This window comes from Hippoglossus hippoglossus, chromosome 5, assembly GCF_009819705.1.
Source record: "Hippoglossus hippoglossus isolate fHipHip1 chromosome 5, fHipHip1.pri, whole genome shotgun sequence".
In the NCBI taxonomy this organism is placed as follows: domain Eukaryota; kingdom Metazoa; phylum Chordata; class Actinopteri; order Pleuronectiformes; family Pleuronectidae; genus Hippoglossus; species Hippoglossus hippoglossus.
This window is the reverse complement of record NC_047155.1, coordinates 16,540,966-16,555,580: the sequence shown is the minus strand read 5'-3', so window position 1 is coordinate 16,555,580 and position 14,615 is coordinate 16,540,966. Positions and strand designations below refer to the sequence as shown.

At 41.2% G+C, this 14,615-nt stretch overlaps 1 protein-coding gene across 2 annotated transcripts in view; it reads left to right on the top strand.

Annotated features, from left to right (window-relative positions):
• Positions 1 to 14,615, top strand: part of LOC117761668 (low-density lipoprotein receptor-related protein 1-like) — a 100,812-nt gene that overhangs the window by 20,260 nt on the left and 65,937 nt on the right. For both annotated transcript variants that reach the window (XM_034585764.1, XM_034585763.1), the window contains exon 3: positions 12,893 to 13,030. In XM_034585764.1, the coding sequence (XP_034441655.1) occupies positions 12,893 to 13,030 (138 nt within the window). The remainder of the gene's footprint in view (positions 1 to 12,892; positions 13,031 to 14,615) is intronic.

Sequence of the window (14,615 nt, the reverse complement as noted above, 5' to 3'; positions counted from 1 at the left end):
CATCCCCTGCGTCACGCGACTCCCTCTAGCTTGTGCCATATGCTTAAAAAAAACAAAAGTTATGAGACCTGTGCTCTGGAGGGCCCCGACTTCATACAGGGTCAACACACAAAACCCAAGAAGTGAGTCAGAGAGACAAAAAAATACCCATTTTATCTTAGCCTTCCTAGAATTACTTGTTTTTGTAGAAGATAAGATTGGTGAGATTGTTACTGAGGAATGATACCAAGTTAATTACAAAGTTTGGAGTAAACACTGTTATCTAGGACTTGAGAGTATATGACCCGAGTGCAGACGTCAGTGCAAGAGGTTAAATATTCTGTAAGTGGGTTTTAATTGGAACTGTGAGTTAAAATTTGAGAGTTGTGCATCACTTAAATTTATGGTTTTAGATAATCTGTTATTTTCTGTAAATAAATCTTGTGAATCAAACAACTATCGCCTGAGTAGCCTAAACCTGATAAAGCTTATTCCTCTTTTACATTACATTACATTAAACATTTACATTAAACTTATCCACAAACCTCTATGCTTGTCCAAAAACCTCTATGGTTTTACCTTAATTATGATAAAAATGGTAACTTGAGATGTTCTGATACCATACCTGGAATTATATATTTAAACAGCTGTAAGCTAACCCTGTATGGAAATGATGATTGCTATCGTTGTTGTACGACCTGGCTCAGGTTAAACCCTGTGAAAAACAAATACATGTAATGAATGAATAGTATAGAACTTCTTTTATTATCTAATTTGACAGTCATAACTGAAAAAGAACACAAATAAATAAATGTAGAAATAAACAACAATTTGTGTGATGTTGCAATTGTTGTAACCCCTCAAAACTTAAGTCTTTAATTGCTGATGTTTTAGCTAGCTCTGGCTAACGCTACGCATTCTTCGCCGCTGTAAAAACAGCACTCGCTAGTGACAGTACAGCATAACTGCTGATTTGCAGTGGTGAAGAAGAAGTGATTTCTTTAAAGATGTTGTATCAGACCATTACATAGATTTGCATACTCACCAATGCCCTACCAAGCATTTCCGGCAGTTTCGGAGGAATTTCTGATGCTGGTATTAGAACATTTCTTATGGGAACTGTAGTTTATTTTCAGTTTGTCCCAAATACTGATGTGCTACTGCAATAAAGAGATACTCCTGCACCAAATCTCCAGTTTAAATTAGACAATTTTTTTTTTACTCCTGTTTGAGTAATGTTTTGCTAAAAACTACAGTGCCCAGCTTTTGCTGGCATCCTGGTGGAGGTTTTAGGGGGAATCAATTCAGTTCCAAACTCTGTCTCAACAGTATCCCCGTGTTTCCTTTTGCTCTCTACTGGACATTGTCCAATGAAAACAAAATGCCATTTGAATAAACAGCTTAACACAATTGTGATGTTTATTGCCGAGCATTTGTTGGCACTGAATCTCAGCTAAGTTCAATGTGCTTGTTAAGCATTTTTGGATCTTATCATATGTATGTGATATACTGAGAAACTGGAAATCAACTTTTCTGAGCTGTAACAATGTCACGAGAATGGAAAAGTAAAATATAAACTTATTTTACAAACTGTATGTGCACCACCCATATAATGAGTAACACTCATAGTTTGATTGTTGTGATAAAAGCGCTTTTGCGGATGCTTCTAGTTGAAAGATGCATGAGAGCGGTTTATTTATTCACTCATGTGGACGGGGATTCACAGTGGCCTTTGTTGGGGTGTTGGCTATTGCCAGTGAAGTCAGCCACTGTCCAGTGCAGCTGCTGTGTAACCCCCACAATGCTGTTCTTTGTACCCCGGCGTGCTGGGCCAGACTGGCATAGAGGGATGCTGAAAAAGTAAAACAAAAACAAAATGGTTGTGCGGGCATATGCCTTTCATGTAGGACTTTGATGTGCATTTTTAATCAATGAACATTTGAAAGCCATGCTATGAGGGTATATGCCTGGTACATAGCTTTCAGGGAGTGTGCAGGCTCATCTCCCTGAGCTGCAGACTTTATTAGGGTCCTAAAATATTCCCACGTGCAGTGAGTGTGCCCTGGAAACACAGGAAGTGTGTAACACAACAATGATGTCCCCTGCCCTGTAATAATGGCAGCTTTACAGACAGTTCCCACCTAGGCTGCAATTAGCTCTTTAGGAGATGAAGCACTTTTGTAACAGCCACTTTCAGAGTGGAAAACATAATCTTTCATGATGTAAATGGCATCTCACTGACTCCTGTCAATAAAATGAAAGACTGCTTCGAAAGAAAAATAAAATCGGCTGTATTAAACCCACAGCTGTTGTAATGAGCCCCGAGGGGGTTTATTGTTATTGGTGCACATTAGATCAGTAGTTTCATTTGCCAGATAGTTGACCCAAGCTAGTGGTTATACAGAGCAGATATGGAAGAGGATGTTTCTGATCCTACTTCCTAAAAGCAGCCACCACCCAGTTTAACTAACCATCAACATGTCAGGGAAAACAACCTTTGCTGAGCATAAAAGAACCTGTTGCCTGCCTCTGCACCTTGTTCCTGCAGGAAGCTGCAGCAGGTGTGAGTGTGCGCACACAGAGATGTCAGACTGATGTCTCCCCTCAGATGACACAATAGTGTTCCACCTTTTAAAAACAAAGTGGTATTCCACAGCAGTCTGTAAGACACAGGCATAAAGACAAATATCTATGTGAGCATTACATCCAACACCAACAGCGGAGTTGGTGTTTGTTTATCACTAAGTTTAGTGCTTTGAAACTTGTCAGTTCATACACATGGATGCCATATATTTGGCAGCAAAATGGTCACAGAATATGCAGTAAAGGTTATGCTTTCCATTGTATGGTTATTGAATTAGAGAAGAAGCTAATTCAGAATAATCATGCTTTAAAAGTAAAAACTACTGTATGTACAAATTGTTAACTGATGCAGTGATACACTGTAAATCAATTGTTATTTTATTTAATTAAAAAGAGAAATGAAACCAGAATACTTGAAAACATTTGAAAACCTTAAACTCAGATTATATTGTTATTCAGATATAGCTGTAATACAACTCTGATATATCTTATAAAATTGGTATGCTTAACATATTAACCAACATCTTTGGCTAGTTCCACATCCAACAGAAAGAAATCTAGTCACAAATCAGTTGAGTAGTTAAAACAAAATAATGAGCTGAACAAAGCTCTAATGCATCCATGCTCTGTATACATTCAATTTAGATAGATAGATAGATGGATGGATGGATAGGTAGGTAGATAGATAGATGGATGGATGGATGGATGGATGGATGGATGGATGGATGGATGGATAGATAGATAGAACAATGAAAAACCTTTAAGAGCTCTTCAGCATTGGTCAGCATAAAAGATGCAATAAATAAAATGGCAAACTAGACTGACTGCAATAGTCTTCAATATATGCATGCTGTACCAGCTCCATTTATATATTTAATGCATATGGTCTATTTATATATTTAATGCATATGGCCTATTTATATATTTAATGCATATGGCCTATTTATATATTTAATGTATATGCTCTTTTTATACATTTATTGTATATAAAGGCTCTATTTATATATTTAATGTACATGCTCTATTTAAGGCTGTGGTGAGCCAGATGGCGCCCTCCAGTTGGCTGTTTCTGTTTGGATGAGGATTTGAGGCTGGGGCAGAAGAGAGGGTAACGCTGGCCTCTGAAGCAGGACAGTAGACCCCAGTCTGTGATCAGACAAGAAAAGTGTGTCAGGGGTTTAAATTTTAAAAAACTCATTATGTAATCAGGCCTGGGACAAGAGGAGAGACTGAGTGGTGTATATATTGCAAGAGGATGAGGGTGTATGATAATTGAAGCTGCACAGCCCCCACCCTGCACCTCGAAGGTACAGGCGCACAGATGTTGAACACCTGTCTTCGCCTCGTGGCTCGTTTCTCTCTCTCTCTCTGTACGATAAACCACCTGGTGTGAGATTAGTAGCAGAAATAAAATGACTGCATCCTGTATGTGCGAGTGCATTAGTGAAGACACAGCTTGTCTCCTGTGTTGGTTGTTTAACTTTGGTCTCCTTCCGACCCCCCTTGGGCCTTTCCTGTCATCTGCGTAGCTATTTTTCTGTGCGATAATTAGTTATCTGTCCTTTGAATTACATTTCTAATGCTCGACATAACAAATGGAAATTACTGTCTGGTGGGGGGCTGGGTGCTTAATTTGTGATGATTAAAGTTACCCTCTTGTTTTCTGGATAAGAAGTCTAAGCCAAAACAGACAATATTAAGTGCCTTTCACATATTAAGTCATTCTATGGCAGCTGTACGGCTCCTTCTCTCTTCTTCTACAAGAAAAACCTGCACAGTACTAATAGTTTTCGGCTAATCCTCAGCCCATTGTGAGGAAAAAATGGGCGAATGAGATAAATTAGATTCTCAGAAATAATCAATACTTATGAGCCTTTTTTCAGTAGGTAATAAGTGTGTTTTTCTTCTTTCATCTGTGTGTTCGAGAGAAAAGTGGAGAGACGGTGCGTGTGTGTGTGCGTGTTTTCCATGTGTGTAAGAGAGGTGTGCACTTACAACTGTTGTCATCTGTCCTTTTATGCACAAGCTTAAGGAAGCAGGTGTGTGCGGGATGAATGGCATAACTTCTTGCTATTTCACCACTGATTTCATTTGTTTCATCCGTTTTCATTTCCTCTTTGTTAACCGATAACTGATATAAGGCTGATATATATACCAGATATATGACTCTTTCAATTTACTTTGCTGATACGAATGTTTGCCTTGTGGTTTCTCTGCCCAGAGGAGCCGTAATGCTGCTGTGTTTGGAGAAGGCTCAGTTTGTTGTGCTTTCAAGAGCTGGATTTAGCCTTCCTGCTTTGCTTGTCACCCTGCCAGCCACCCCAGAAGCCCCCCCAGGAAGGAATGGAAATGTGGTGTTGATATCTTGGAAGGAAAGGGGTTAGCAGAGAGCCAACAGACCAAAGATCCAACAGTCAAGTGCAGAGAGCAGAGAGGGCACGCAGTCTGCCACCGGGGTTAAAGCCAGACATGGTCACAATAAACTGCATTTATGTTTGGGCTGGAAGATATGGCCAAAAATGATAAGTCGATTTCAATATTATTTTTTCCATTTTGAATATATTGATATATAGTGGACTCATGTTATATTGTTATTTTTATGAGACTGAACTGGCTTGCTACTATCCATCATGTTCACCTGGTTACATTTAATCCAGTCCCTGTGGTGTGCGCAGTTTACTTGAATCATATGCCTCACTTACGTGTGTGCAGGCGAGGGAGGTTATGGATCCCTCGCGCTTCTCAGAAGAACTTTCCATCGTCTTTCACTAGCAGGGTGGGCTGTGGGCTCCAGAGTCGTGTCTTGACCTGAGGTTTGTTGGGTCGTCAGCTGCTGTTGCGCTGTCGAGTTGTCCACTAAAAAGGGAAGTAACCCCCCGTGTGGAGTGTCTCACTCTACACCTAGCGCCACACCTCAACCCAAGAATAAAGAAATAAATAAACCTCCTAATGGGTAATAGCAGCCATTGATGCATATTATATTATACATTATGAAAATTATTGATGTTATTTTATAGCTCATGGCCCTTATTTATGTGGTGGTACATTTGTACTGAGATGTGATTTCCTGGACAAAAGGAAACTCAGGTAGCCGAGAACAAACCAGACCTGGTGTCTGTGAGGCACCCACAGATGCAGTGGGAGTGGCGGGGTAATGTGTTGTTTTCCACCTGCAGAGTGAAGTGTTTATAGGAGAGCTGTCAGGAATAAACAGTGTGGTGCAGGCGCTGTTATCCTCGGCACTCTGCTGCTAGCCGTTGCTGCGCCGGCCTCCTGCGAGCTTTCTTTGACAAGCCCGTGTTGATTTAGCAACATCAAAAAACGCAAACTCGAAAGGTTAGACACTCTGTCCACTTTCAGCTGGAATGAAGCTCTGGTGTTGTTGTGTTGCCTCGTGTTTTCAGAGCCGTGTCCTAGTTGTTTTGGAGTTTTCTTCCTTTGGCAGGGCAGACGAGGAGGTGGTGGGGGGGCGGGGGGGTCAAGGGGGGGTGCTCGGGGCTGCTGGGTCAGGATTCGGGTGCTCCGTCCAAGAATGTGTCATGCGGGCCAAGAGCATCGGAGAAAGGGCCCAGCCAATCTGGGAGGACATGGTCACCAGCGGTCAGAGAAACCCAGCATTAGTTTGTCATTATGAGCAGCTGGCAGTGAAGTGGTGCAACAGTTATTATTCATGAGGCGTATTTATGGATCAACATTTTCAATTATTCATCTATCCCTGGATGGTTGATGTCTGTGAGAAGTATCTGGTTTATTCTAGTGATTTATTAATTGTCAGGAGAATGTGCTGCGACTATTGTTTCATATGTCAAAGCTTCTGTGGTATTGAAAATGAAGCTGGAGGCAGTGTGCAGCCTCTACAGTTGCCCTCATTCTGGCTCACATAAAGTCCCCTTCATGTTTTTGCTCAAGTACTGGCAGCATCTTGTTATTTGTTTGTGTGTTTGCTATTGGTTGAAGAAGCATTGTGCTGACCGGCATATGGAGGGGAAAGCATGAACTAGTGAATGGAAAATCCCCACAACCTTAACCAGCTCTGGGCTCAGCCTGATCCAAACCCAGATTCTGACTCTTTCTCCCCCAGCTGGCCTGGGCCTCTTTCTACTACTGGAGAGGAAACACAGATGAAAAGACAGTTTCCACGATGAATAATTCGGCAAAAATGTTGCTTATGAAACAAAAGGCTCAAGATTACGAAAAGTATTGAGAAATCCCATAGCGGATACATAAACTAGAGGAGAGTGTGACTTGAAATATTAATCCTGGAACGGCACATAATTAGAACGTGCCAGCCTCCCCCCTTTCATCATTGTGCCCCGTGGTCCTCACCCTTCCCCAGCTCTCCCTCCATGTGGCCGTGCCACAGTTCAGATCAGGCATTTGCATGTGACGCTTCTTACAGCACTGCGGCTCAGTCCGCTTTATAGGGGGCCACAGCCGATTTGTATGATCTAAACAATGGCATTAGTTCTCTTGCCCCACCGCCCCCCTCTACCCTAGCTACTTTAGACCGTGAGGTAGTCTGCATGTGATCTGCCTCTGTGTGAAAGGCTCCACTCGTGCAAGGTGTCTGAAATCCAGCGTGCTGCAATCTTGTTTTGATAGATCCTTGACGAAGAAAGGCTTTGTTTGGCTTCACTGGTGACTTGGACTAAATAAACCTATTCATCTGTGCTCAAATAGCCCGTTACACTTGCTCTAAGATATTTTGTTGCTTGGACTATTTCCTTCGCTCCAGCTTTAGCTCTTCTCCTCATGCTCACACAGCTTCTCAGATTTCTTTTTACTTCTTTTAAAGTCCTTTTCAGGTGGTCACTTTAACGGGGTTGTTGCCCTCCACGTTTTTTTAAATCCCACCAGGCTACTGTTGGAAGCAAACCCACCCACGAGGACAGGACAATTTCATTTGCCAACACTACACCTGGCATTCTATTGGTTACGGAATTTTGACAGACTTGTTGCACAAAAAAATTTAAGTGCAAAGGAAAAATTCCAAGAGCAGAGGAGGAATCTGAAAGCACGTTTTACGCAAGCACAGAGGGAGAGTGAGCTGAAGCTCTAGTCCAAGCAACAAAATATGCCAGTGCTCATTTTGAGCACAAGCAGAGCAAATCTAAGCACAAGCTGGGACTATTTGAGTGCGAGCACAGGGTTTTATGTTAAACCATGACAATATCTGTATGTGAAATCAATAAGTCCTGCACTCAAACTGAAAGACCATGCTCTTGAATTAAGATAGGAAAAAAAAACATATTTAAATTAATAACATTTTATAACTGAAGTAAGGTTGAAGTTGTACTTTGTTCATCTTAAGGCAAATTGTTGAGTCACACAGACCTATGGAAGAAGTGAAGTCTATCCTGATACCTGCTGACGTCTCTGTGACGCCTGTAGCAGAGAAATTATACCTTGGAACAACCTCAGGTTCTCCGTAGGAAAAGAACAGTCACATCTCCAGCGTCAGTTGTGGGCCACTGGGATAGCTTGCATGGGTCGATGAAGGAGACACTTTTTCCTCCAATTTCATAATTGAGCTATACAGTACAAAACAGCTGAGGCTTTACCTGCCAGCTTGTGTAGATCATTCAGCAAACGAGTCAACTAACAGCGTAGAGGAAATAATAATCAAACAGTTAACCTGGCTCCCTCACAGTGGAGGAATGTGGAATAAAAGAACCTGTTTAATTCACATTAGTGATGCCTTTTTCCACTGCGGATTTGCTGCCAACTCGCACAAGAATGAAGCCTTGTGGGGCTCTGTCCACTTCCTGTCGACGAGGTGTCCCTCTTGGTCTTCTATGTCTCTCTCTCGCTCTCCCTCTCATTGTCTTTTACAGTTTTCATTGTCCACATCTTGCCCTCACTCTTACACAATTACTGTAAATGGGTCAACAGATGTTGGAGGAAAATGCTGAGAAGAGATAGAGAAGGAGAGGCAGTGAGTAAGAGGTGGGGAAGCAACAGCTTGACTTTCCACAGAAAGGCAAAACTGTTGTGTAAGTGGAAGTGAGTGATCGGTTTCCAATAAAGTTCATGCGTCAAACAAAAAGAGAGAGAAAAGACAAAAATGGTTTGCATTATGCTGCATCTTGTTTATATTCATTTCCAGCTAATGAAAAGAAGAAGACAACCACTGGTTTTAAGTTCATTTAACTTTGTACTATTCCATCGTCTGCTATGAATCAAACACTCGCAACAAATATTGAATGTATCATGTGTACAATGGAGAAATTATGGTTAATAACTCAATTCGTTTAAAATTATTAAAAGAAGTCCCTGTGGTTAACGTCTTGTGAATTGTTGTGTCCACATTTGTAGTTGGAAATTTGCAGCACGGGGGTTGTGGGCAACACATAGACTGTTTGGACAAAACTTGTGCTGAGTCATTAGTCTTTTTTTGTTGTGGATGAAAATGCAGTCAGAGTCACAAGGCAGGAAACTTCATCCAAGAAAAAGAGTTCAGTTATAATGTTGTGAAGGAGAAAAGCCCTGTTTGCTTGGTTACAGACTTAAGCTGTATATTCACTGATAGACGTAGTGGACGCTGCACAGATTCAGTGTCATATCTCTTTTACATCAAAGTTAATTGGTATTCTAGGGTTTTTTAAATGTGGTTAAACCTGCTTAAAAGGCGATTGACTCTTTTCCCACCACCTGCACAGGAGTTTGCCTTCCTGTTCTTTTTCCTCCATTGAGTCCCTCACCTCACCGTCTTGCCAGTGTGAAGGAAAAAAAACACTGTTGCACGTTGTTCCCAGTAAAGTAAACAACAAAATACAAAGTGCACAAACGTTCATGGCTATGCGGCAACGCCTGGAAGTTCAATGCGACCCATAACGTTGCGCCGGAAAAAACAAATTAAAAAAGAAGAATAAATTAAGATGTTCACCCGGGTGTCTTGTTTGAATTAATTGCCAATTGGAGCCGGAGCCATGTCTACTGCAGAGTCATTCGACCCGGGAGATAATGCAGATCATATTCCCATTGCAGAAAAAAGGCAGACGTTAATGGGTTTTTGACCAGTGGCAAACGGGCTACAGAGGAGCTGTAGTTTTAGGCCAAAGTCATATCCGTCCAAGATGAATATGTTTTCTATCTCAGCATCCCAAAGTCCTCTCTTAGCACACACTACTTCACCAGGCCTGTAGCCGCTTAACTGGCATGCTTATTGTTGGTGTTGTGCCTCTGGGATGGTTGTGTGTGTATGCTGTGGATGTAGGGAAGGTGGTCATTTGGCAAGGCCCAGCTTGGATAATGATGTGTTTGTAGTTCCTGCTAGTTTTCCCTCGTGGCCGTCTCATGCTGCCACAATGGTTCTTTGGATTTCTGCTGTGCGGTTTCGCCTGTTAAGTTGGCAAGAGGAAAAGATGAATGTAAAATCCATGATGGATGAGAGGGGAGAGGCAGACGCATTGGGAAACAAGGTAAAGGAACAAAATAGCGAGCGTGGTGCTGAATCTATTTTTTTTATTTTATTTTTTTAATCTAAACAATCTGTGATACCTGGAGATGAATTTGTCTTTGTCATGGTCGTGCAGAAACAAAACAAACTGGTTTGGCAGCAACACAAGAACAGTTTCCCCAACTTATAAAACTACAGAAAGTTTTCTGATGTCACAACATTACGACAGGCAGCCCTGATTAATTAGCACAAAGTGATTGTTCGATGTGATTGATCAATCCCTGCACTGAGTCACACGGATCCTGACGTACACTGTCTCATTATCTATGTAGTCACTCCGTGATGGTCTAAACAATTCCCTCATTAAGTAAATGGCTTTTGCTGTGGGTTTAGAGTGCATAAGGGTTTGTGTTATACTTCGTAAAAGTGCTATAAGTTGTTTCAAACAAGGCTGTAGGACATCTAGAGAGAACTTTATGGTGTCACAGACAGTGAACCACATCATTTTATCTCTGGGCACTAGAATTAGACACGACAATATAAAGAAGTGTGAATGGGCTGGATCTTTTTAAACGTGTTTTGTTAAGAGTTCAAAATGGGCTTTCGACGGTTTGGTGTGAAGGATGAGTAAAGAGGTTAAGCAGTAAACTTGGAAAGAACAGTCTTGGTAGTGATAGATATTTTAGTTCTGTTTGAAAGCTGGTGGAGATAATCTCCACCTTTGTGCGTTCTCTTGTTCATTTCACTGCAGCTGCAGGTATAGTAACTACACACCAGAGTTTGTGCTGAGAACAGGAGAGAGAAGGATAGACCCAGTTTCTGCTGATCAGGAAAGGCTTTACTATCTGGACCATCTTGTTGCCATGTGGAAGATCTCTTTGCTGTGCCACTGTAATTATCTCCACCATGGAAGTTTTGATTGCTGTTTGTTTGTCAGCATGATTACTGAACCAATTTCCATGAAATGTTTTGGAAAACTGATTAAAATGTCGGAGTGGATGAGCAGATTCAGGAGTTTTTTTTTCACTGTCTTTAAAATAACGAGATAGGGCATAGGTGTGGGCTCCCGGATCTGTAAGCAGGGGTCAAAAGAGTCCAGAAGCTCTCTGGTTTCTGTTCCGATTTAGTATGACCAATCATGATTGAGCAGGCTTTGGTTTCCTGCAGGTAAACAGTCTGTGTGAAAAGCAAAAGAGATGCAACACATCGACAGAAATGCAGATAGTTGTAACAGAGATTAGCCAAAATGTCATCTGGACCAAAAACACCCACAGGAAGTATCACTGTTTATTGTTTTGTGTTGAGAAACGCTCGACTCGTGTGATAAAAGAAACTAGTCGGACTGAGTCTTGGCCAGGATCTGCTGTCTACATCTGAAGTCCCAAAATACTGTCCGTTGCCCCCTAATTTATCATCAGAGGATAACCAATGGGCTCTGAGATTTCTTGTGTGATAATGTTTAAGGACTCTGTCAGTTTGGATGCCTCACTATGTTGGCCCAATATTTGAAATAATATTCTACAGCATCAAGGATTTTTCTAGTCAGGCTTCATCTCTGGTGTTTTTAGTGAATTCATATCCAGAGTGTTTGCTGCTGTAGGTCAACCTCTGTCTTGTATCTGGGTGTCGGAGGGTTTGTGACAAGACCCACCACAGCAGTACCATCCACAGATATTAGGGAACAGATATCCTGACATACATCACTTGGTGAGATGGTAGAAAATCATTTCTGTGTTGTTGCAATCTGGCAAATATGTCGTGAGCCACACACACCGGCCGGCCGGTCGTCAGAAAGTCTGTCATCCACTGGTAGAATGGATGGGCAGTATTTTACTAAGATTGATTTTAAAGTATTTCTGCTTTACTGAGCAGTTTATACTTGGGGCAGAATAGATGAAAGAGACAAACAGAGAAGGCAGATAACAAACAGCCGAGGCTAAAATCAATCTTTAAAAAAAACCACAGCTACATCGTACTGTAATATATGCGCCTCCATGGCTCCAAACCAATCTGCTTGCAACAGGGTGTTTGAGTGTCACAGCTGGAGCTGTGCTCCCGGAGAAGGGTTTGCAGTGTTATCCATGTGGCAAAGACATTGTGCTTGTGTCTCTGCCTGCTGAGAGATGCTCTTGTTGCAAACACAAGCAGAAAGAATCGTTTTGGTAACCTAAGTCGACAGAGGGGCAGACAGACCTCTCTAAAACTCACTGGACATTTTTGAGAATGCTTCATTTATTTTGATATATATATATATACACATTAAATAAACACCACATAATATGATTTACGTAACAAAAGAATCACTACTTAGGTTGCATTATTGGCTTCATTGTAGAGCTGAAATTATTTATCAATGAATCGACTGGTTGTGTTTATGGTAATTCATTCAAAAAGATTGATTGAGTGATTAATTGATTTTGCAAATATTATTCCCTGAGAGAACCGGGAAAACATAGAAAATTACCCTAACTCACAGTGTTAAAGAAAGTGAAAAGAATCTGGATCCACACCAAAATTGTAAGTGTTATATCCTGACCCATAACACATCCTTCCACCAAGTTTCATGGAAGTCTGTTTAGTAGTGTTTGCGTAATCTTGCTTCCAAACAAACAAAGTTTCAGTGGAATCATCTGTTTAAAGTTATTTACACAGGTCAGACAGTGTGTAAAGCCAATAGAATTGATAAATAACCAAATAAAAAGTTAATGTGAAGCTTTAAAAGAGCCAATAGTTTCCAGGAATTCCATAAATTTGGAATTGCAAAAACATTGAATCACACATCTGATGTTATTTATGTGAAGGAATATTACAGAAAAAAGAAATGAGAGAACTTGAAAACGGCACATATTTGCCTCTTAGTCATAAAAAGCAAGTCAACTTCTTACTTTGGCCTTTTCATTTGACCGTGTTTGTATTTTTCCTTTCTCTCAGGTCCACACAGCACCGTGTCACGGTGCCCTCCCAATGAATACCAGTGTGGAGGGACGGAGCTCTGCATCCACATGGCCAAACTGTGCAACGGTGTTTCCGACTGCACCGACGGCTGGGACGAGGGGCCTCACTGCCGAGGTATCACTGTCCCACACATCCATTCTGCTGTCAGACAGTTTGTAAACATGAGTGTAAAAAGGGGTTAATAATGTCATTATTATGCTGGTGCTTCCTGTGTGAATGAAATGAAAGGCAGAGGTCTTGGAGTCCTTCTATTATATAGTTCTCACTCCTGAAACCGTCACAGGAACGTCATGTGATATTGAGTTGTGCTCTTTGTTAAAACACGCTGTGTATGTGTTTTCCATCAAACCACAGTCTGTACGCTACATGGAGACACAACCAGCTGGAGGGTTGACATTCAGAATATTTACAGTGTATATTTAAAGCAGGACAGTCGTAAATTCCTTCTGTTAAATACATTTTGAAACCAGAAACCACGAAGCAATTTATGATGACCCTAAATAGCTGTTATGATCCAGTCAGATGATCCAGACCACATGCCAAGAAAAAAGAAAAAACCATTGTTGAGCAACAAAGCTAAATATCTTCACTGGGTCGGAGTGAAGGTCTAAAGGGAACTTCAATTGCACTGAGAACTTCCTCTGTTAGTAGATTCAAGGTTCAGGGTTTCTGTATTTGCTCCTACATATATTTCAGTTAAATATATGTAGCGGCTGATATATTAGTACTGAACATTTTTACTCCTTAATATCGGCATTGGCATCTGCCCTTAAAAATCCATTCTACCCGGGCTCTAATCCTGGGATACTGTCTACACGTTTCACAGCTTGATTTTTTAATGATTTTAGTTCTGCAGCTTGAAGCATGAGTTGTAAAATCTGACGATCATCTCTTTTTATCTTTGTAGGCACGTCTGTCAAAAGGTTAACAGACGAGCACAACTGACGATCAGACAATCAAATACGTCTATCAAGCGGCTTTGTGTTTCAGATTAGACTAAATCCTGACACATGTCAGAGCAGCCTGCATCATTACCACTACATCATTAATACATACCCTAGAGTGTATGCTACACTTCAATGACCTTCATTTGTGTTGATAGTAGATTTTCTTTCTCATCTCCAACCTGCACAGATACCAGCTGCTAAAGATATGGAACCAAAACACAAGATTTAATGATTAGTTATTCCACGACTTGGAATTTCTTTCTTTCTCAGAGTCAGAGTTAAATACAAACCTTACCATTTCTTGCTCTCCTGGGGTTCAACCTGTAATTTTTCTCCTCCACTGAGGTGGACACCTGCTTTTTCCATCTCCCCTCTACACTTTGGGTTTAAAAAGATGAGCTGGGATGAAATATTTATCAAAGAAACATGGAGAGAGGGATTGGAAAGCGCATCAAATTTTCATGCCCTTTCAGGCTGGCTGGACTTTGAGGTCAGAATGGACTGCTCTCTGTGTGCATGTGTGAGTATTCACCTCATATGGGGACTCAGCAGCTTTCTGGGGACAAACATGCAACTCCCACAGGGTTGACCAGTTATTTTAAGGCTCAGGCTTGGTTTTAGGGGTTAAGTTCAAATTAGATTGAAAGGTGTGTGTGTGTGTGTGTGTGTGTGTGTGTGTGTGTGTGTGTGTGTGTGTGTGTGTGTGTGTGTGTGTGTGTGTGTGTGTGTGTGTGTGTGTGTGTGTGTGTGTG